Here is a 20597-nt window from a genome sequence, read left to right on the forward strand (position 1 = left end):
CTCAAACATATTAATGTAATTTGTTGCACCAGTCGATTCTACAAAATAATAAACATTCTCAGATAAAGCATGGGATGGCCCTGTTTGTCTTTAAACTCGTTTTGACCAACTCTATCTAACCCTTATGAGGCTCCTTATTTCCGGGGATGCAACCCCCTTGACTAGAACTCTAGGAGACACATTATTGTTCCCGGTCAAGGGCTGAGGGGCTATTCCGTCCCTTGCAGGGTGTCTTCCGGCTGTCATTCTGGCGACACGGTGCGGAATCAATCCCCTGGCCAACCTGGAGGCCCTTAGCGGGAGAAATCGTATCACATTAGTCCGCTCCCAAGCGTTGGAGGCCTTCTGGACCGCTCGACTGACCCCTTATCGACGCAGGAGCACTCATTAATGCAACAACATCCCTGATCGCCACAGGTGCGTCTGTCGTTCAGGGCCCCATCCTCTTTCCTGTTGAACAAATCTTCCTCTGACCGACTCGAGGCCGCTTGGTGGCACAGAATACACCGTGGGCCTCTGAGCGATATAGAAACCCCGCATTATTACAGAGGCCCCGACCAATGTGATTCTAGGGCCCGGCCCTCGGCCGAGTCCCTGATAGGGAAATGGGCCCCTATAGCGCAGGGTGATAGGGAGCCGACTGTTTGGTGTTGGTGATCTCTGGCCGACTTAGACACCTGCATTATGCTCTCAGGGGTCGCAAACGGTGCGAGAGTACCCCTGACTGATATTTCAACTCACGACTCCACGGTCGCGATTCTCTATGTGACCTACAACCATTTCTTCGGTCCCTTTTGCCTCCAACCGGGTCATTGACAGTCGATTCCGTTGGGCTCCCCGGTCCCCTCTTAAGGTCTCATCGAACACCGCTTTCGGCCTGTTCGGAGCCCCTTGCGAGCCCACGACCCTCTGTTAGGCGCTGTGGCCCCTGACAGACACAGGGATGTAAGATACCAGATACACGTGTAAATCACTGGCCGTCTTTGTAGCTGATTGAGACGTGGCCCTCAGGCCCATACTGACACGGAGCCGACTGTGCGATACTAATGGTGGCTGACCAACATAGCGGCCCATATATACTCAGAGGTTCTCCGATGGGCGCAAATGGCCCCCTGTCTGCCATTTCAGGACCCGTCTCCACATGCCAGGGCCTGTAAGTAAGGCTCCAACCAGCCCCACGTGCCTTCAGACTCTTTAATCGGGCCCTTGATCGTCGGACCCGGTAGATCGTCCACGCTCTTTGGGCCTCCTCGAGCAAGCTACCTCTAGCTGACTTGGGCTCTTTGCCAATACAGGGCGTCAGTTAGGCGTTGTGGGGCCTGACAGACACTGGGGTCCCGGCGAATATAAATCACCGGCCCTCAGGGGGCCCCTGATCAGCGCGCAAGACACTTTGGCTGCCATTGGAGTGCCCGGTCCTGCATGCTGGGGCCCCTGAATGCGACCCCCGGCCCAGGCCTTCAAATCTTGGCCTTAATCGCAGGTACTGGGTGTTTTTTTCGGACCCCTAGCAGTCCTAATACGGACACGCACCCCTCTGTCCCCCTCCCCACTCCTTTGTCTCCACTACCGCTTGCTTCAACATCTTAAAATATGGAACATTCCTTGTGACAGCAGTCTTGTAAATGGCGTCATCATCAGCTGACATGGTTAGACACGCCGCGCACCTGGATCAACTGCGCCGCATTCAACGACATCACTTATTTACGTCAGTTGATCACGGTAATGGCGTGCGTGTGAATGTTGCCTGTATGTCGAGAATGTGTGAAGACATGGGTTGTTTCGGGCATGACGTGTACAGAAAACGCCCTTAAACCACTATCTGTTTTTTTTAGAGGAAAAGGACAGGATAAGAATCGATTTGTGTGGGGTCTGATTTTTTAAGGTTGTCTACTTGGAGAATGGGGATACCCCATGGGTATTTATGGGGTACTCGATCGAAGTTATGGTGCATAAAGAGGAATTGGTTGTGTTCATTTTGTCTCTTTGTCGCACAGTGCTTGTCTTGATAAAACACCGTTTTGTTAGTGAGGTGTAGAGGTGAAACCTACTGAGGTTTTTTCATGTATGGTTTGCTGCAGCTGGCAAGTCCATCATTTTTAAAGATTGATTTCAAATGGGCAGGGTTTGATTGCCAGGTGTCGACTTGAACACTGCTCCATTGTTGGAAGTTGCTGCAGAGAGCTACATGCCACCCAGGCTGTCAATTATTGTGAAGATGTCCAGAGATTTTTGGTACAGCCACATGCAGTGTTGCTCAGGGTGAAGGCCATTTAAACCTGAGGGCAGCATGCCTGCCTCTGCTGTGAACTTGTTGATATGTCACATGGTCATCTGAGAAAAATATGACTGGAATACTTTGTCTCATCGGTGTGCCGGTTTCAGTACCTCATCTGTTGATGTTGTTCCAGATGCAGAGGTGGTGTTAGCATTTTTGTAACCTGCTGGTGGTTGTTCCAAGAACAGCTAATTCAGGATGGAAGTGTGAGTGCAATTCACAATAGTATAAATGTGTGATGTGCACCTATAGCTATGTAGGTTCCAATATATTTTTATGGAATATGCAATTCAATAGGCTGCCATTGAAAACTTATGACATCAAAGTAGTGAATTAAAAATTGTGTTGTGCTAGACAACTTCTTTATCTCAACATTTGCATATAGAGTATCTCATTGTGCTACTTGCTGTCTTGTGGGTATTGATAAAAATTATGCTGATTACACAGTGCTGACTGAACTTATATGTTACAGATTAGATGCAAACAGTGCCATTCTTTGCAATTATGAAGTGTATGAGCTTTTGCAAGATATAAAGAAGGGGTCCTCAAACAAGAAAAAGAAAAATCAACTGAAAAATCTAGCAACCATTACATATCAGGTATGTTTTGTTTTTCCTTGGAGCTCAGCTGGTTAGGGTACCTGCATTGTGATCCACTCAGCTGGGGGTCAGTGGGTGTGAGTGACTATGCACAAACTGGTTTTCCTTGATTGAGATAGCCTGCAGCAGGTGACAGGGGCAGTGGTAGGGCTCACCTGGAGTCAAAGGGTAGAAGGGACTGTGCAGAATATTGCATCACTTTAAGCAATGTAAACTCATGCCATCAGATTATGCTGTGGGGCTGGAATGTCATGGCCAGATAGCAGGGTTCAAGGCTTACATAACAAGCACCACATATAATGAGCTCTGATCCCAGAAATCCATTCATTCAAAAAAGGGTATGCTTTATCATAGAAAGGCTTTGTTGTGGTGAAGTCGACTAAGGAACCATACTGTGACATGAAAGTTGTCACTGTCTTATTAATTTTTTTGATGAGTATATACCAACAGTTTGTTATTTTGAAGAATTCTGCTATTTTTCACTATCATTTTAATGTTGTAAGTAAAAATGAAACATGTTATCAGTCCACTTTAAAGAATGATGACATCTTAATGGCTAAACTGATTAAACCACCTGCCTTCTAATCCACTCACCTGGGTAGAATGGGTTTGAGTCAATTTAGGTGTTTACTTTTAAGCCTTGGCAGATATGGTTTGGGCTGGTGGCTGGTGGCAGTGGGCCACTAAGGTGTCACCATAGAGCGGGACAGACTGCTGATCGTTGCCCTACATTAAACTTTTGCCCTCAAATTCTGCCGTTGACCTGGATTTGCATGGTTGGATGGTAGGGATCAGGGCTCACTCAACAATCACTGCTTAGTGTGGGCTCTGACCCCAGAAATCATCCATTGAAAAGGTTTGGATTCAATCTTTTTTGACTGTTACCATGGGCCTATGAAGATGTGTGACAATAGTTTTCAGTTTTTCATGTGATATCAAACCTCAGTTTGTTACTCATTTTTTTCAGACAATGAAGTTCTTGGATGGCACTCCATGCAAAAATCAGTCTGAAAGCTGCATTAAGGAGTTCATGCAAGCCATAGCCAAATTCAAGCTCACCAAATCAGAGAAACTTCAGCTTTTGAACACCAGACCAACCTCTGCTGTTGAAATACAGCTGGTAAGATCCTGTTCTTAACTTCATTGCAGCATTGTTATTGTGTAGCAGGTACTGGATCATAGATAACATGGTAGGGACTTTGCCGAGTTTACACTGATATTGCCAGTGGAACAGACATACTCCACCACAACAGTTTTTAAAGGTTGAATTTGGGGTCCTGCAGACAAACTTAATTTCTCCTCATTCAAGTCGGCACATGTCCTGCGCCATTTTGAGCGCAATATGACCTTTGATGTTGACTCCCCTAAAATCTAACATCTCCATCACGCCATTGCTGCGCCAAAGTGTCATGTGCACCCCTTGTTTGGTTTTTGCTAGCGGTGCTGGGTACAGTGCATGCGGTCACACTTTTTCATTAGTTATATGTGTTATTCACGATTTTCGTAGATGTGATGCCTTACTGTACTCTCCCGCGTCCCACGACCATGTGGGAAGTAACTGCCGGGTGCATGACATTCTCTGGATCTCTGGACACTGGTTTGGAAGTATCGCAGCCACTAACCGTGTAAAAGAAGCTGCCTTGACAGCAAACACTCCAAATATGTGGTGGGTAGTCTCGAGGATGAGTCGCCTGTGCGATGACGGCGTGGGGAACAGAGCACGCCACCGCTTACCACGCCCCCCCCCCCCCACACACACACAAACACGCGCGGAGGCGCCCCCCCCCCCCTTCTGGCTCAGCCGGGACGGGCGCCTACCCGGCCGCGTCCGGGGCGGCAGAGTTGTCAGGCGCCGAAGCGTGTGTACCGCCTCTGGCCGCAGATTATCGACGAGTCGGAGGAGCGCCTGAAGGACGAGGAGGTGGAGCAGATCCTGGAGGTGGTCCGTACCACGTTGCCCGGCCCGTCCGAGCCGGACGAGACGTGACCGGCCGCTGCGGCGGCGGCGACGACAGCGGTGGCGCCGATGGTGGCGGGGGCACCCCTAGCGCGCCGACTATCAGGGCGCGTGCTGTAGACAGCGTGTGCTGCGAAATTTTGTACTTGTCATGCGACGGAAGTCGGTGTAAACCGGAGACCGAAGGGAAGCAGACACTCTTTTTCGGGTCCTGCGATTGTGTTGTGTGCTTTGTTTACGTTTCTTAAATGTCTTTTGGATTATATAATCCAATTGGCACGGCTGTATTGTATGTGGTACACACACATACATACAGTTAAGTGTGCGGGAGTAATATCTCATGCCATTGTAGATGCCAACCCACCAAGCTCCGATGCGACTGTTTTGTTTGTAATACTGATCAAGACTAAACCATGGGTTGGACAGAAGATTGCAGAATCTTTGTGCCAGTAAATTGTTAGCTGAACGGATGGTTGAGTGCAATATTGGTGGGGTGAGATTTGCTTTTCAAAGACAGGTTACACTGTACGTGTATTCTCAACATTGTATGTATTATATCCGCACAACTTCAACATCTGGAATGTTAGAAGCACATTTGTGAAAATTGTGACCTTATTATCTACCTGATAGTTGCTTTCACGCCGTCCTCCGCTGTCTTGGGGGTAAGACGACCACCCATCGGAACTATTTACAAGTCGTGTTCGCCTACACAAAACCAGGCTATGGACATTCAGCTACATCGGCAAAGATCTATGACATGCTTAATATGAAATGAGTTACGAGTGATAATGCAGTGAGTTGTTGGCACGCACACTGGCGATCAGTTGGCATCCATCCGCACCCTAGCTCTTCCCCCATCGCCTCGCTTCTCTCCTCGTGTCGTCTCCGGCGCCACCGGAGACTTGCTCTCCGTCTCTTACTCCTCCTCCACCTCCTGATCCTTGGCGAACTTCAGCAGCCCGTCCAGGAACCGCTTGAAACGGCGGGTGCTGCTGTGGACGAGAACATGTCGTGAGCGAGCTACAGCCAACGCGCCAACACCTTCCTCGCGCACCGGCACGTGCGCACGCTTTTGCCCACCCACGGGGCGTGCTGGGTGGGGGGGGGGGGGGGAGACCTGCCGACGTGAGCAGACAGCTGCGATACAATCTTCACCACAGGACTGTGCAAGAGAGAGGATGGAGCGTGAGGGACACCCGCGTGGTCCGCGGGAGTGGCCGCTGGATGGAGCGTGAGGGACACCCGCGTGGTCCGCGGGAGTGGCCGCTGGATGGAGCGTGAGGGACACCCGCGTGGCCCGCGGGAGTGGCCACTGAACGTCGCTGGGCTCACCTCCGGGCGAGTGGCTTGAGTCGGCACTCGGTGAGCGGGTCGCCCGTGTACTCCTGCGGGCAGTAGCAGACCGCCTTGTGGTTCTTGGCGTTGCAGAGCGCGTTTGTGCCGCACACGTTGCCACCGGCGGCGCTCAAGCAGGGGTTGGTGCAGCTGTAGCTGTAGCACGCCTGGCTGGCCGGACAGTCGGTGCTCACCTGCCGGCGCGGCGGTGATCGGTCAGACGGCTCCGGCGCTTATGGTCAGACGCACTCCACCGGTAACGATCAGACGGCTCCGCCGCTAACGGTCAGACGCGCTCCACCGGTAACGGTCAGACGGCTCCGGCGCTAACGGTCAGACGCGCTCCATCGGTAACGATCAGACGGCTTCGCCGCTAACGGTCAGACGCACTCCACCGGTAGCGGCCAGACGCACTCCACCGGTAGTGGTCAGACGCGCTCCACCGGTAACGGTCAGATGCGCTTCACCGCTAACGATCAGACGGCTCCGGCGCTAACTGTCAGACACACTCCACCGCTAACGGCCTCTTGTTCTACCGCAACCAGATCGTAACGTGACTGGTAGGTCAGGTGGATTGTGCCCAGGCGATAGGACTGGGTGAGGTGGAGGCTCCCTTGAGACTACCCTGCACCAGGGTAGTGTCGCGACTGGGCTGCGTGGCATTGACTCCCCTGTACCTGGACAGGATTGCCATCCCGCTCCCTTGAAGCTACGGCAGCCAATGACTTACGCGCTTCCTTTGGCTGCAGGGTTTGTACCGCCATAACCCAGCACTTTCTGTGGTTAAAGGATCTGTAGTCTGTACCTTAACCCTACGCTCGCCTGCGTGCACAGGATCTGTGTTCCTATAACAACGCACCTTCACGTCTGCAGGATCTGTGCTCCGTTACCTCGCACTCTCCTGTCGGTACGGGATCTATATAGCCATTACCTCGCACTCGCCGCGGGTGCAGGAGCTGAGCGCGTCGCCGAAGTAGCCTCGCGGGCAGGTGCAGACGGGCCGCGGGCTGCCCGCGTTGTCCGTGCCCGGGTTACACTCGGCGTTGACTCCGCACGGGTTCGGTGAGCACATGTCCTCTGCGGGGCACGAGCTGCCGAGTCAGCCAGCGGACGAGCGCGGACTTGCGCACTCGGGACAGCCAAAAAAGCGTGATTACTGTAAACGTTAATTATTCGCCGAATCGGCACACATGGCATGGCGCCTGCCTGAGACCGCCCTGCACAATGCACATTTCACCAGGCACAATAGTTATCCTGATGTCCTATTGACCTTCCCCGTATCAATGCAGGTGAGATATCTTAACGCTAAATGACCGGAAGTTTTGTATCTGGCGTTGGACCCCGAGCATCATCATTAGCCTCATCCCTCTGTGCGCAGCCTTTCCCACGTGTGGGAAGCTGTGACCGTGGGAAGCTGGGGCCGTGACATTCGGAACGAGGAACGCAGCGGACGGGATCACTCACTGGGCTGCGCCGGGCTGCACCTGTCGAACGGGTGGCCCTCGTAGCCGCGTGGGCACTTGCAGATGGCCTTGTGGTTAGTGACGGTGCAGTCGGCGCCGACGCCGCACGCGCCGTCGCACGGGTCGGCGCAGCGCAGCTGGTAGCACGCCTGGTGCGACGGACACTCGGCGTGGCTGGTGCACTCCGGGTAGCAGCCGGTCAGGCCGTTGCCGCGGTAGTACTGCGGGCAGCTGCAGACGGCCCGGTGGTTGACCGCCTCGCAGCGGGCCGCCTGGCCGCACGCGCCCGTGCACGCGTTCCGGCACCGGTTCTGTCGGCGCGTCGGAGGTAGCGTCAGGTGGGTGGCGGGGTTGTGAAGCGACGCGCAGTGGGAGTGACACGCGTGCGTGTGTGCTGTTGGAGTGAGTCGCAGAAGCCAGTGAGTCTCAGCTCGACCAGAATATTCGCTGAAGTCGCAGAGAATACACTGCACGAATTTCTTTCATGTTGTACCAGATACTGCCGCCAGGTCCTGCGCGGGCGAAAAATGTCCCCACGACTGGCGCCGTCATCGTCGAGACGCGCCTGACATTAGCGGGGAGCGGGACGTCCGTATCTGGACGCAGGCCTAGTGTTCGGAGCACTCGCCGTCCGTACCTGGACGCAGGCCTGGTGGCTGGAGCACTCGCCGTCGGAGATGCACTCGGGCCGACAGCCTGTCAGCGGACTGCCGATGTAGTTTTGGATGCAGCTGCAGACCGCCCGGCCGTTCTGCACGTTACAGTTGGTGTTCTCGCCGCAGGGCGAGGGCGTGCAGGCCGCCGCTGTGACCGCCGGCAGGCGTCAGTGAGTCACAGGGGCGGTGTGCGGCATGCAGGCCTCCGCCTTCGTGCTGCGAGCTCATATCCCCACATTACTGCCAGGTTGTAAGGCATGAATCGGCTGGTATGGAACACGCTTCACGAGAGGAACTAGCAAACCTACTCGGCAACAGTTAAGTGACCACTTCAACGTAATGACCAGCCCATGGCGTTGGATGATGTCTTCCGTCTCCCAGTCGACGTCAGGCGCCCTGAACATATGTCGGAAATGCGTGCAATCCAGCCTGGAGGGGAAGACTCAGGGTGCCAGAGTGCAGTTATCCAGTCTGCCCCAAACTGGCATATGATGCTGAGGGGCGCAATGAATGACTGGGAATGTGTCGTGCTGATAAATGGTCTTCGCGCGTCCTCCGAAACGACAATTAAAAAGGTTCCATGCATAAGCGTCTGTGCATCTTTCTGCGGTCTGTCTCTGACCTGGGTCGTAGCGGCAGCTGACGAATGGGTCACCGATGTGGTTGACGGGGCAGCTGCAGATGGCGCGGTGGTTCTCCTACGTTGCAGTCGGCACCGGAGCCGCACACGCCGCGCGAGCACGGGTCCTGGCAGGTGACGTCAATACACGCCTTGTGCCGGGGACACTCGTTGTCCTCTGGGAGTAAGCGGGACCGCAGGGTCAGAGCTAGTCAGCAGCACGGTCAGAGACGGAGCGCGATATCAGAGACGGGGAGGTTGGCTCGGACAAGAAAGCACGAGGGATCAACGTGAGCACAACTCAGCTGCAACAAGTTCCGCTGCCCTTGGGGAAATGGCTATAAAACAGCGTTGGACCAGTCATGCCGGTCGTGTGTAAACATCAGAGCTGAGAAATGCGGAGAGTGATGCTTGCCGTAGGATTGATAGCTAAGTTACAACGAGCTATTTGCCTCACACCGCATAACAGGCATGCCACGGACGCAAACATCCGATCAGGACTCTCTTGATTCGTTCTTTACATCAGGATTGCAGGCATGCCCACATATGGCCAGATTCGGGAGTGGCCTCGGCTTGACCTGGTGCCTGCGTCACGCATATCCGCCGCCAGCGCAGCCGACAAACAGCTGCGGTGACATACGCAGGGGGTCACTCACGGGTGCACTCTCCGCGCCGGCAGCCTGCCAGCGGGTCGCCCTGGTAGCCGGCCGGGCAGGAGCACACGGCGCGGCCGTTGACGTTGGCGCAGTCGGCGTTCGTGCCGCACACGCTGCCGGCGCATGGGTCGCTCGGGGGAGCGGGCGGTCCCCTCGAGGTCACTGCCAGAGACGAGACGGGCGTCGACACAGGCGCAAACGCGATGCCGTGCACGACTTCCAAGGCTCGGTACGATCCCTATGTGGTCATGTATGGAAGTCGATTCAAAACGTCGCGCAAACGCCGGGGATCAAAAGCAAGCCCTCCTGTTTCGTGTATTATCCACGGACCGTTTTAGGTAGATACACAGCATGATCAACAGCTACCTTGTGTTAATACGACCACCTTTTTCAAAACACAGGTGTTTTACGCTAAGTCACGACACGGGAGCTTGCAGGCATTCAGGTCAGGTCATAGACTCTCGCATTAATCTCTGCTTCTAGTGGGAAAAATTGGAAGTGTTCTTGGGTTTCGGATTGCTTTGGTGTAAGACATTAACTGATTGGGACTTTTACCAGCCCGGATCAACCGCACGATTTTTCGTTACTTAAGGTGGGCCTACACAGGTAGCATTAGCTCATATATAGCTATAGCTCACATAACTCATAGTTCATAGGATATCAAAAGCTCCAAAAGGTTGAACCCAAACAAGCTGTGCAGCTGCTTTGTGATCAGTCGGTAAGTAAACCTCAAAATATTTTCCAAACTGCTCACCAGTTCATGATAGATCAAGATAGGTCACGTGACGCGGCAAAGTACAAAATATGTGCAGATTTTTTTGTCCTGACATAGCTTTATCTTGCTCTTACATAAGACCTCACTTTCATTTTTAGAACCAATATTTGTTTCTAAAGCGGAAGAAGCGCGCTTGCTTGAGCGTAGCGTGAAATATCTGTTTCCTAAGCGGAAAACCCGCTTCCTTGGGAGAAGGCTAAAAGTTACTCGATCATTTGTATTGATGCTGCAGTATTCCAAAGCCGCCGTAAGATTCGTATTATTTTGGTGAGAGCTTTCACGGTGTGGGATGCCATCAGCCGCACGAAGAGGCCAGCCGGCCAGCCGATCAGCTAACTGAAGGCAAATACATAAAGCTATTGATTGCCCTTCGTATTTTTTCTTTGGAGGGGGGACTGGAGATAAGCCGGAAGTAACCCCTCCAGGTGGTCGCATTTAGAACATTCCACAAGCGACGCTCGGACAAAATGCAACATTTCCGCGCAACACCGGCTACACACCTGTGCATCTAAGGTAACCCTCGGGCATAGTCACGAGCGGAGACAGGGGTCTGTAAATGGTTTTGTAACACATTTATTATTAAGCTAAACTGACGGATCTGACTGAGAACCCGGCTTCCAGTCGTCTAAAAATCTAAACTCAATTCCCCAAGTCCATCTACAATGTGCGCTTCATCGAGGCGGTAAGACACGTAGGCCCAAGGCCATAGCTGCGAGCGCAGCGTGCATTGCGACAGCGTACGCGTGCCGCGTGCAGCGCGGCGCGTCTGCCGGCGGCCTGTGTCAAGTACGCGTTTTTCTGCATACCAATGCCGAACACCGGGCGCCGGCCGCGCCGGCAGCACCTCTCACCTGAGCCGATGGCGTTCCTGGTGCGGTAGACGTTGCTGGCCGAGCCGCGGTACACGGGCCCGATGGCACGTCCTGGAAGCGGGCGGAGGTCACGTGCTGGGCCGGGGTCTTTTCGGCCGGCCGCTGACGCAGGCCAACGGCCCCGGTCAGCTCGGCCTCCCCTCGAGCCCCACTGGCTCGGGGCAGACTCACACCCGCGTGCGAACGGTACACGTCAGCCCGGTCGACCGCAGCGGCGCCGCTGCGTGTTATTCACACGGAGACGAAGGACGGATTTTGCAAAGCAAAAACACCTTTCGCGATTTTCACACTTTGAAGGATTCTTTGCGCGTTGTGGGCCTTATGTTGAGCAAGGTACCGAAAGCACCTTGAAGGAAAATATCATCCATGTACTATGATGAAGGGATGCTTACTGTCACACTTCTAGGAACTCGTGCATGCACCACTTTTTGTTGGTTTGCTAAAAGCGTTACCATCCACCAAGCTACGTCCAATTGCTACAGGAATTTTAGACTTCCAAGAACAGAATTTTTAGTCTGTCCATATTCTGTCGGCCGCACGTAACAAACCGTTGAAATGTTGCACTGCATTTTCAAATGTTATAAGCAGCTCGCAACTGAACTACTGTTTTAACTGCGTAAAATCACATCTCTGAAAGATCTAGCAAGTGCAAACGCCATAACATCAGAGTAGCATATTCTGCAGCATGAAATGCCTGGCCGTGAAACTCACTGTTCGAGTAGGCTCCAATGACTGCCGCCCTCACTGCACTTCTGTACCCGACACCGCCAAAACGCCCTGCAGGCACGCTGGTGTTTAGGGCAATCCCCTCATTCGGCATTGAATGGGTAAGCCTTGTTAATTTCTTTCTAAGTTCAAGTTAAATGCTAAGGTCAGTGAGTACAGCAAACAAAGCGGCTTCATGTTAACAAAAAGCACAGCAAAGCGGTCCGATCATGTTTTGTTACAGCACTATCTATCAAGTCACCTCAGGTCAAAGCAGCCGTGACGCAAGCTTTGTTCGGCTAGGCAGTACACTCCCGTCGTCAGTGTAGCACATCGTGTTGCACATACTCTCCATTTTTAAAGCGAGCCGCAGGCACCAAATCAGCCGAAGCATGCGGGTGAGTGCGGCGACAAGTAGCCCCACGGGGCAGCGGAAGGTTCCGCGTCCCGGTCCGTGCCATACGCGACCTCGCCCAATTATTTGCGTGACTCATGACCCGCTCTTGCACCTGCGTGACACTGGCCTGTATGATGTACCTGTGGCCTCGCTCCCTGGCCCGTGCCTGCGCCCGTGACCTGTGCGACCGCCCCGCCCACTGACCCGTCTCCTGACCCTGAATCCCCTGGTGACCGCTGCGACTGACCTGTCACGGAAGCGGGCGAGCAGCGGCTGTACGGGCTGCCCTCGTAGCCGGGCGGGCACGTGCAGCGGGTCTGGTAGTTGCGCACCTCGCAGTTGGCATTGATGCCGCACGGGTTGGCCTCCACGCACGGGTCGACGCACTTCTGGTTGCGGCAGACGAAGCGATGGCCGCCGCACTCGCCGTCGCTGGGGTGGGCAGATATGGGTCAGACGCGGGCCCCGGTCAAGCCGCGGCGAGCGCCGCCATGTGACGGCGCGGATGATCGGATGTTCGGCCCGAGACCGAATGGCGTTTGCGAACCAGGTGGCGATGGCACACGCGATCGCCGATGTGAGCAGAGGACGGCTTGACCCCGCCGACCGAGGGCGTCACGCAACAAAGGGCATTGCTGAGATCACCGAGAAACGGCAAATGGCAGCTTTGTTACATTTGGCACACCCGGCAGTACATCCATTGCGCATACACATCAAAAGAGAGTGATGCGCAGTAACGTCAGGTCTCTGAGGTCCTGGGGCCATGATGGCTTGCTTGTCAGCTGTACGTAATTGCCGTTTTCCAATTCGTTGGCAATATGCTGTAATTTTGTGCATGAAATGGAAACTAGATCGACATCAAATCGTGAAATCCATGCGCTTCCATTGACCTTGGTCGTTTGGAAGCACACGGATCGCACTTCATGCGTCATTTTCCGTTCAAGACCAAAAGCTGTCATTAACCAATCGTGACCCTGTTTGGGCTTCGTTTGATTAGTTTGCACTTTTCGCCCTGGGCTCGACTCATCTCATTTTTCACACTCACTACATTTCGTGCTGACAGTAAAAACGAATGTCGTTCTGTCCTCCGGAGAGACCTTAATTTGCTTCAACATTTTGTTACCATGCATTAAGATTAGTCTGACTTGGGAGATCACGCCGTAGTGACTACAACGGGCCTCATTGGGCTCCTCAGATACCGCGATATCGGGCACTCTTGCTTTGCTGTAGCTCAATCTGGCATCGCGTGGCGACAAGAGTGCTCACTGCTGCTCCGGCCAACTACTCGACTGGAACAGCTTCCGTGCGGCGACGGTTGATTCAGTTTGAAGGAAGTTTTCCAGCGGTACCTTCAAACGGAGAAATATTGCCAAGATAGACCACCGCACGCAAAGCCCCAGGAAAGGAAACATCTTAAAAAGGAAATATGTGGTATACCCTACCATGACACTGGTCCCGGAAATGACGTTTAGATTACACCCGTCTTAATCTTCGGCATACTCGAGCGCACGTGGCCTACAAAACTGCTCACGCTTCCAGCATGATTCACCATGAGAAGCGTGCCGTCACGCAAAACTCAGCCAAGCACCACTGCATTATGTGGTTGATCCCTTTAACCTTTAACAATGACGTATGCCGCTGCGCATTCTTTGAAATGTCGCCATTCAGCGGAACCACCAAGATTCAAAACGACTGACACACGGCCGGTGTCCGGTTTGTCCACTATTAGCGAGCCATGCCGTGAGCCAGTCACCAACCGTGTCACGGATTGTGACGTCATCGGACCAAAGGTAAACAATTGGCGCTGTGCTGCGGTGGTGCACGTGACTGGTGAGATTCATGCTGCGGAGGGATGTTCGTCATGGCTCGCGCATGCTCGACTACTCTTGCTCTCTTACTCTTGCTCGCGCAAGCTCTACTTGCATGTGTACACGGGAGCAGCCTGGCAGAGTTCCGGTTCGCTGAGTATGACGTGCGCGAAAGCAGGTAACAAGTTATCGGCATCTGGACGGGTCTTCACGACGCTTAGCTCGCGACTGGGCGTGGGTGAGCGCCCGCTGTCGCATTTCGCAAGGTTTCCCCGAGCTATATGCTGCCACATGCTGCGTAATGTATGTTACGGCTAGCCATAGCCTCTCTGTTTAAGACAGAACGTAATTTGCATCGAACGAATACATTATCGTCCTGATCTTGGACGCTCCACTTCAAGGACGCGCCCACGGGCTGCCGAGTTGAAAACGCTTCCTAGACGGGACCACCTGCGCACGCCTTCGTCTCTGAGTGCCTTGGCCGCCCGTGCATGGCGCCGGCCCGCAGCGTACGGAGAGCTGGGTCGGTCACGCCGCACCACCGCCACTCCCGCGGCCGCCCGGCGCACCAGGCGGTCGGTACGGCAGCCCTCGTCGGCGGAGGCTGGGCTGGGCCCCCGCGCCGGCCGGCCGATCGTCAACAGCCCGAAGGTCGGCGCGCCGGCGTGTTGGTGGCGGCGGTGGCGGCTCCGCCCCGGCGGAGGACAAGTGATGGCGGTGACGGCGGCGGCTGGCCTCGCCCCGCGCCGCCGCCCCCAGCCTTCCGCGGGGGCCGCACCGCAGCTGTGGGGCGGCGCGGCGCGCGACGCGCTGACGACGCACAGCCCGGCCAAACTGCTGGCACCCAGGTATCGGGCGCGGCCCCTCCCCTTCCCTTTCCTGCCGGGCGGTGCAGAGCGGCCGCCGCGGCGTCGGACGGCGGGGGCGACGGCGCCGGCGGAGGCGGTGCTCTGACCTTCGGCGGGAGGGGCCATGGGCGGTGGTAATCACGACCCCTGGCCGCTGCGTCAGTCAGGCTCGGGAATTGCGTGCCAGCGTGGGCAGTGAACCCTGGGCTGTTGTACCAAACACAAAAAACGCCCGGCTGTTAAATCACCATTTGGTGTTGGCACGCACAGGCCTAAAATAGAAGCAATTTCAGCCAGACAGTGGTCGTTAGAGGAAGTTATCAGTAACGTGGGCGGACAGCACGACAGCGGCACTTAATGTAGAAATAAATAGATGATAAACACATCATTCTGCATTATTAATGTGATCTTGTTCGATGTAAATAGACGGGCTGTTGTGGCTGGGAAGACTGGGATGCGGATGCAGGGCCGAATTTTTTGCATAAATAAACGATCCTATTACATTACATGAGCTATTAGTTTTACCATTTACAATTACACCCGCCTAGTGGTCTTTTCATTTGTTGCCTCGCTGCATCCTTTGTTTGCATCGTTTGTGCTTTTTTATTTATGTTTCGCCTATTGTCCCGACAGCGATGCAGTGGCAGGTGCAAATGTCACGAGTTTCCTTGGAGGCGCCCTGAATGTGCGAGTGAATGCTTTCCTGTCTTGAGATTTTTAATGCGTTGCGTTGGACATGTCGGCTCATCTGGCTGTAGTCCCGACGCATCTGACCCAAGGTCACTGACACAGCTAACCGGACCGGTTCACTGCATTTGACACACGGGACTCTGAACTCACCTGACACACCGAGCTGGCCCCGATTGGGGCAGCTCACTTGGCGATGTGACGTCCGACACAAAAGGCCGAATCGACGTAATGGCAGCTCACCTGACACGTACGAACGACACACCGAACTTACCTGACACATGGGACGTCCAGCACAATCGACCAGGCCCGTGTCCGTGGCGGCCTACCTGACTCGCGTGATATCCAACATTCCGGACGGACTCACGTTATGTGTCAGCCCAACTGACACACACGACGCCCGGAGCTCGGCTGACACAGGACGCCTGGCTGACCGTGTTCGGTGTCGGCTCACCTGACACACTGCGGCCCGCAGCCGACGAGGGTGTTCGGCTTGGGGAAGAAGCCGTCCAGGCAGCGACAGACGCCAACGCCGCGGCTGTTGATGCTGCAGCGTGTGTTCGGGCCGCACGGCGTCGGGTTGCACGGGTCCGATGTGCCGAACGCCGCCCGCTGGCTCAGGGAGTGTCCGCCTTGAAGCAACAGGCCCAGCTGACTTGGCACTGTGCGGACAGCGCGGTCACGCACGCCGGTTATTCAGCGGGCTGCGGGCGCACGGCGCGGCACGGCACGGCACGGCACGGCACGGCACGGCGCGGCAGCCAGTTTCGGGAGGCAAAATTCGACCGATAAAAATGCGGCCGGCAGGCGTTATGGCGTTGACTTTCGAACTGGTTGTGTGCAGATTTGGCACAACCTAGTTCTTTTACCATAGACTGCCGGGCTAATTTATTTCACGAGCATTTTTGCATGCAGTTTCCATCTAATGTACGTATAATTCTACCATGAGGTTTTCATCGTCGGAAGTCTTACAACCAGCACTCTCGATTTTGCGTCACGAAACGGGCTGCCGCTATTATGCGTCATGCGAAGACTGAAGAATGCAATGCAGTCTCTTACTATGTGCAGGCAGTGAGGCAATGAACAGGGTGTAGTTATTTATACGTCTGCCGAACGCTACGCAATCCGCTTATTTAGGTAGTTCCGTTTTGCGGTAGAGACAACCATTCAAGCACTCTTTGACACAAGTTCACGACGTGCGGTTCTCATGGCACTAGTTAGGCATACAGCCCGGCACCTCGTTTAAAAGCTCGCGGGCTAATTGTGCATGTGCATATGTCCGTTGCACACACAAGTCAGATTAGGACTCAGCTTTTCCTAGCGGCTCGTTAAGCCATGCATGGCTAGGCTATGTTGGCTTAGCTTGTCTGCAGCTGGCGTGAGTGTTGCTGATGGGCTTTACTGTTGTTTGTGCACAGTGACATAGAATTGTAACAGAGCGTAAGCCCGAATAAGTGTCGCTGTAAGGCCTCGTCCCATGAGGTCCAGGTCCAAAAGACGGGTCCAGTTCTGGTGTGAACCGTGTCGTATACCTCGGCATTAAGCCCAAATAGTGAAGATACCTGTGGATCTACCGGCGTTGGGAGAAACAACAGCTTTGATGTCTCCCTTTTTGTGTTCGTCTGCGTATGGCGCTAAGCCTAAAACACTCGACTAGTGTGATGCCAGGAAAGCGGTTTTTTGGTCATCATGTACGTATTCCCTATTTTGCCGCTACGGATTTGGTCCCATGGGACCAAGCCATAGATCACCACAAAAAGGAAGTATCTAATATGAACAAATGATGATGCTACAAAAATGCGTTGGTAGTAAAATTGTGGTCTATTTTCTAGGCCAGTCAGCCTTTCATGCGTATCGCTCCTGTTCATTCTACTTCCCGCACTTTCATAGTTGGCATCAAATTAGATCCCGGGCAGTTTCCCGTGAGATACCACTAGCGCAAAAAGAAAAGGGCTATTATGTTCGGGCGATTCAACTCCTTCTAACGTTACAGCAGCCTGCAAATATTGGCATGCTTTATGAAATAATGCGCGGAGCGGATATAAAACAGACCGCAATATGAGACAGCTTCTTAAAGTAGAAGCTTGATTTTAAGTTTTTGATGGATACTGACTCTTATGAAGTACTCAGTGTAAGCTCAGATAACTACACCTTTCAAGAACATTGCGCGAACATCACGAGTATTTCAATCATTCGGGCTCTAAGGTCTTACCACCCATTGCACGATGCCGTGCCATGAGCTGCCCAAAAAAGCCTAGCAGAAAAGTTTCGACGACCACTAAAACGCACGCTTTGCCTTGGTGAGGTAGGATTGTTTTACTAAGATGTTTTTTTCTGTGAATTACACCCAATTGTAACCATTTTAAAAAGCTTCCGAAGCCTGGATAACTTACTCTCTCAAGCCGATGTGACTTAGAAAGTTTTTGAAATTGCTAGAACGGAGTGTAAGTCACAGAAAAACACGTTAATAAAACGATTCGACACGATCAATGAAAACATGCTTTCTGCTGGTCGTCGAAACCTTTTGACTCGACTTTGTTTTGCATCGGCTTGAAACAGCAACTCATTCCTGCGCAACTCATTCCAAACACTTTTTACATCAGGCCAAAGCATTCACATTTTTTAATATTTGGCATCGGGGACCGAAGGTAAAGTGGACAAAGTCCAGGGAGAAAAAAAAAGATTTTAGGGCAGGTTAGGTCAACCTTATCGGCGCAGCTTCCACCCCACTATCACCTTAACCGATTTAAGAAAGTCACATCCTTACACACCATTGTATGGTAAGCGCTACCGACCACACGTCTTATGGCACGACGCTTATTTAATATGCCCCGTTGCCAAATTCCATGAAGTCGCATTTAACTGTCAATGTTCAGTGTGACCACAGCACATCGAACACTTTTGAAAAACGTCGTTTAACCCAGCGTTTTTCACGTCCGGAGTCACGCCAGTATCAGCGTGTCCCGTTCCAATTAAGTCTGCATTTTGTTTGAAACATGTTATTCGTTGCAAGCATTCTTGACAATCCTTAAACTGAGGGTGATAAGACGAAGATGACACAAATACGGGCATCCCACCATCGGACATCTTTGTTTTGAGCTTACGTTGAGCTTCGACCGTTTGACCGTTGCGTTTTGAGCTTTGACCACTGCGTTGCATGTCTATCAACATGCTAACGTTCAACTTTTTACATTATTGAAGTCGGAGGGCATCCAGATCACCCATACCCCGCCACCTTCTGCTGTGCATGCTGCTCAGAACATCCCCGATTTCGTCACGTGCTAAGTCCCCTCCACCATGCATGCAGTGAAACCCCAGGTCAGCGGCGTGCGGCGCCTGACGCCAATCAGCGCTGCGAGTCCGCTCACCACCGGAGTAGTTGATGAAGGTTTGCGCCGACCCTGTGGCCGCCAGCACCAGCAGTGCCAGGGCGACCCGGGAGATCGCCATGCTGAAGATGGGCTGAAATGTGCGCACCGCCGGCGTCACAAGGCGCTCTCCTCACCAGGTGAGCGGACACCGAATGCTCTCGTGTGTGCTCCCGCGCGCCTGCTCGCGGTCGTCGCGGTGGATAAAAATTTAGACAGGAGGCAAAGGAAGCTTGGGGAAATACTGTGCGATGTATGGGTCCCGTACGCCGGTCGGAGACTGCGACAAATCACTAAAAGGTAGCGTAATCTCAGTGCCGGTAGGCAAATATCTAAACGGCAAAGTGGCCTGACCATGCGGCTTTAGGGCCAAAGACGGCAGCATTTTCGTCGTTCCTAACGTGAACCTTCTTCCTGGCTGGGGTATTATTATAGAAACAGCATGTGATCATGCCGTGCGGGGCTTTGCTACAAACAGGAAAATGCATTGATTAGGGAAGCAAACCGTGTGATGATTCTAACTGATCGCATGATGCCTTATTGTCGCATAGGTATGTATGCTTTCCTACTGATCTGACGCACCAGGATGTCGACTCAACAGCTTGCGGATGGTTCAATGTAGTCCGTGCTTTCCAAGTATCCTCCTGACCTGGCAGCACCAATAAGTTAAGACCGCAATGGGCATCAGATGTCTCAAAACCCTCAATGGGTGGCTCACATTACGGGCGCCTCCGCACCCAGCACGTCTAAGCGTTAGAGCGGGGCCGCTGCCCCCCCCCCTCCACACACACACCCCCGCCGTCGCGAGGCCCGAGGACCAACCTGCAAGGACGGCTCTGTCAGCGATGTGCCAGTCACTCTGGGTCCGCTCTCTGCAGGGTCGGCGGCGTCACTGCTGGTCGGCCCGGCGCCCGCTCGTGTTTGACTCCTGGCCGCCGCGTGACGTCACAGGTCAAGCAGGCGTCGTCGTCGCGCGGGTCCCACGAACCACGGGCGGGGCCGGTGATGACGCAGGAACTCATCCAGAGTTCGGCGAGTCGTGCAGGACTCTCCGGAAAACCACGACGGCTTGAGAAGGTCAGGAACGAATGTGACACGTTTTCCGGTTACTCCGAAGACCTTTAAGGACCCGTATCTATATTTAGCGACGACTTACGAATGTCCTACGCCATACGACAGCAAAGGCGTACAAAGTTTTCAACAAGAACTGGTCGAGAGATTAGTGCTTTTATGTTCTTTTATGCATCCTCAAGCGTCACAACAAGAACGGTAAGAGGACATTTGCAAATGCTTGCGGTGCATTGCAAAACGATCTTACCAGATTACTCAACACAGTATTGTAGTGTACGAGAGCTTACCGCCTTCATTTCTTCCATGCGTATCGGGCAGCCCTTCTTGGGCCTGTCCCGCTGAGAAGCTGTAAATGGCTGGAGGGCCTCTTCGTAGGGAACAGGGCCTTTTTCACAAGTGCGAGTAAAATGCCCGGCAAGCGGCCAAATTTTCCCCACGCTGACCACATGTATGCTCCCTCCAACTCACAGCTGTTGAGTGCGAGCAAAATGCCCGGCAAGCGG

General features: G+C 53.5%; 2 protein-coding genes across 3 annotated transcripts; one reads left to right on the plus strand and one right to left on the minus strand.

The window, feature by feature from the left end:
• The first annotated feature begins 1724 nt into the window (after positions 1–1724).
• Positions 1725–5406, plus strand: Polr3I (RNA polymerase III subunit I). 2 transcript variants are annotated; one of them, XM_037236891.1, is made up of 5 exons: positions 1725–1749; positions 2412–2484; positions 2751–2877; positions 3845–3997; positions 4760–5406. In XM_037236891.1, the coding sequence occupies exons 2-5, from the start codon at positions 2477–2479 to the stop codon at positions 4862–4864; spliced, it is 393 nt and encodes a 130-aa protein (XP_037092786.1). In that variant the 5' UTR covers positions 1725–1749; positions 2412–2476; the 3' UTR covers positions 4865–5406. The 2 variants fall into 2 exon arrangements, with proteins under 2 accessions (XP_037092786.1, XP_037092787.1); XM_037236892.1 differs by lacking the exon at positions 1725–1749 and adding an exon at positions 1762–1795.
• LOC119113062 (neurogenic locus notch homolog protein 1-like) lies at positions 5367–19954 on the minus strand. The gene is given in 14 exon segments (XM_037237385.1): positions 5367–5826; positions 6167–6363; positions 7101–7246; positions 7634–7943; positions 8270–8436; positions 8911–8986; positions 8988–9085; positions 9564–9725; positions 11190–11261; positions 11922–11987; positions 12560–12744; positions 16110–16317; positions 19024–19117; positions 19846–19954. Coding segments are annotated over 13 exon segments (1845 nt in total). The 5' UTR covers positions 19106–19117; positions 19846–19954; the 3' UTR covers positions 5367–5750.
• Positions 19955–20597: the final 643 nt, after the last annotated feature.

This window comes from Pollicipes pollicipes, unplaced genomic scaffold (genome assembly GCF_011947565.3).
Source record: "Pollicipes pollicipes isolate AB1234 unplaced genomic scaffold, Ppol_2.1 Scaffold_7261;HRSCAF=8764_pilon_pilon_pilon, whole genome shotgun sequence".
Classification (NCBI taxonomy): Eukaryota; Metazoa; Arthropoda; class Thecostraca; order Pollicipedomorpha; family Pollicipedidae; genus Pollicipes; species Pollicipes pollicipes.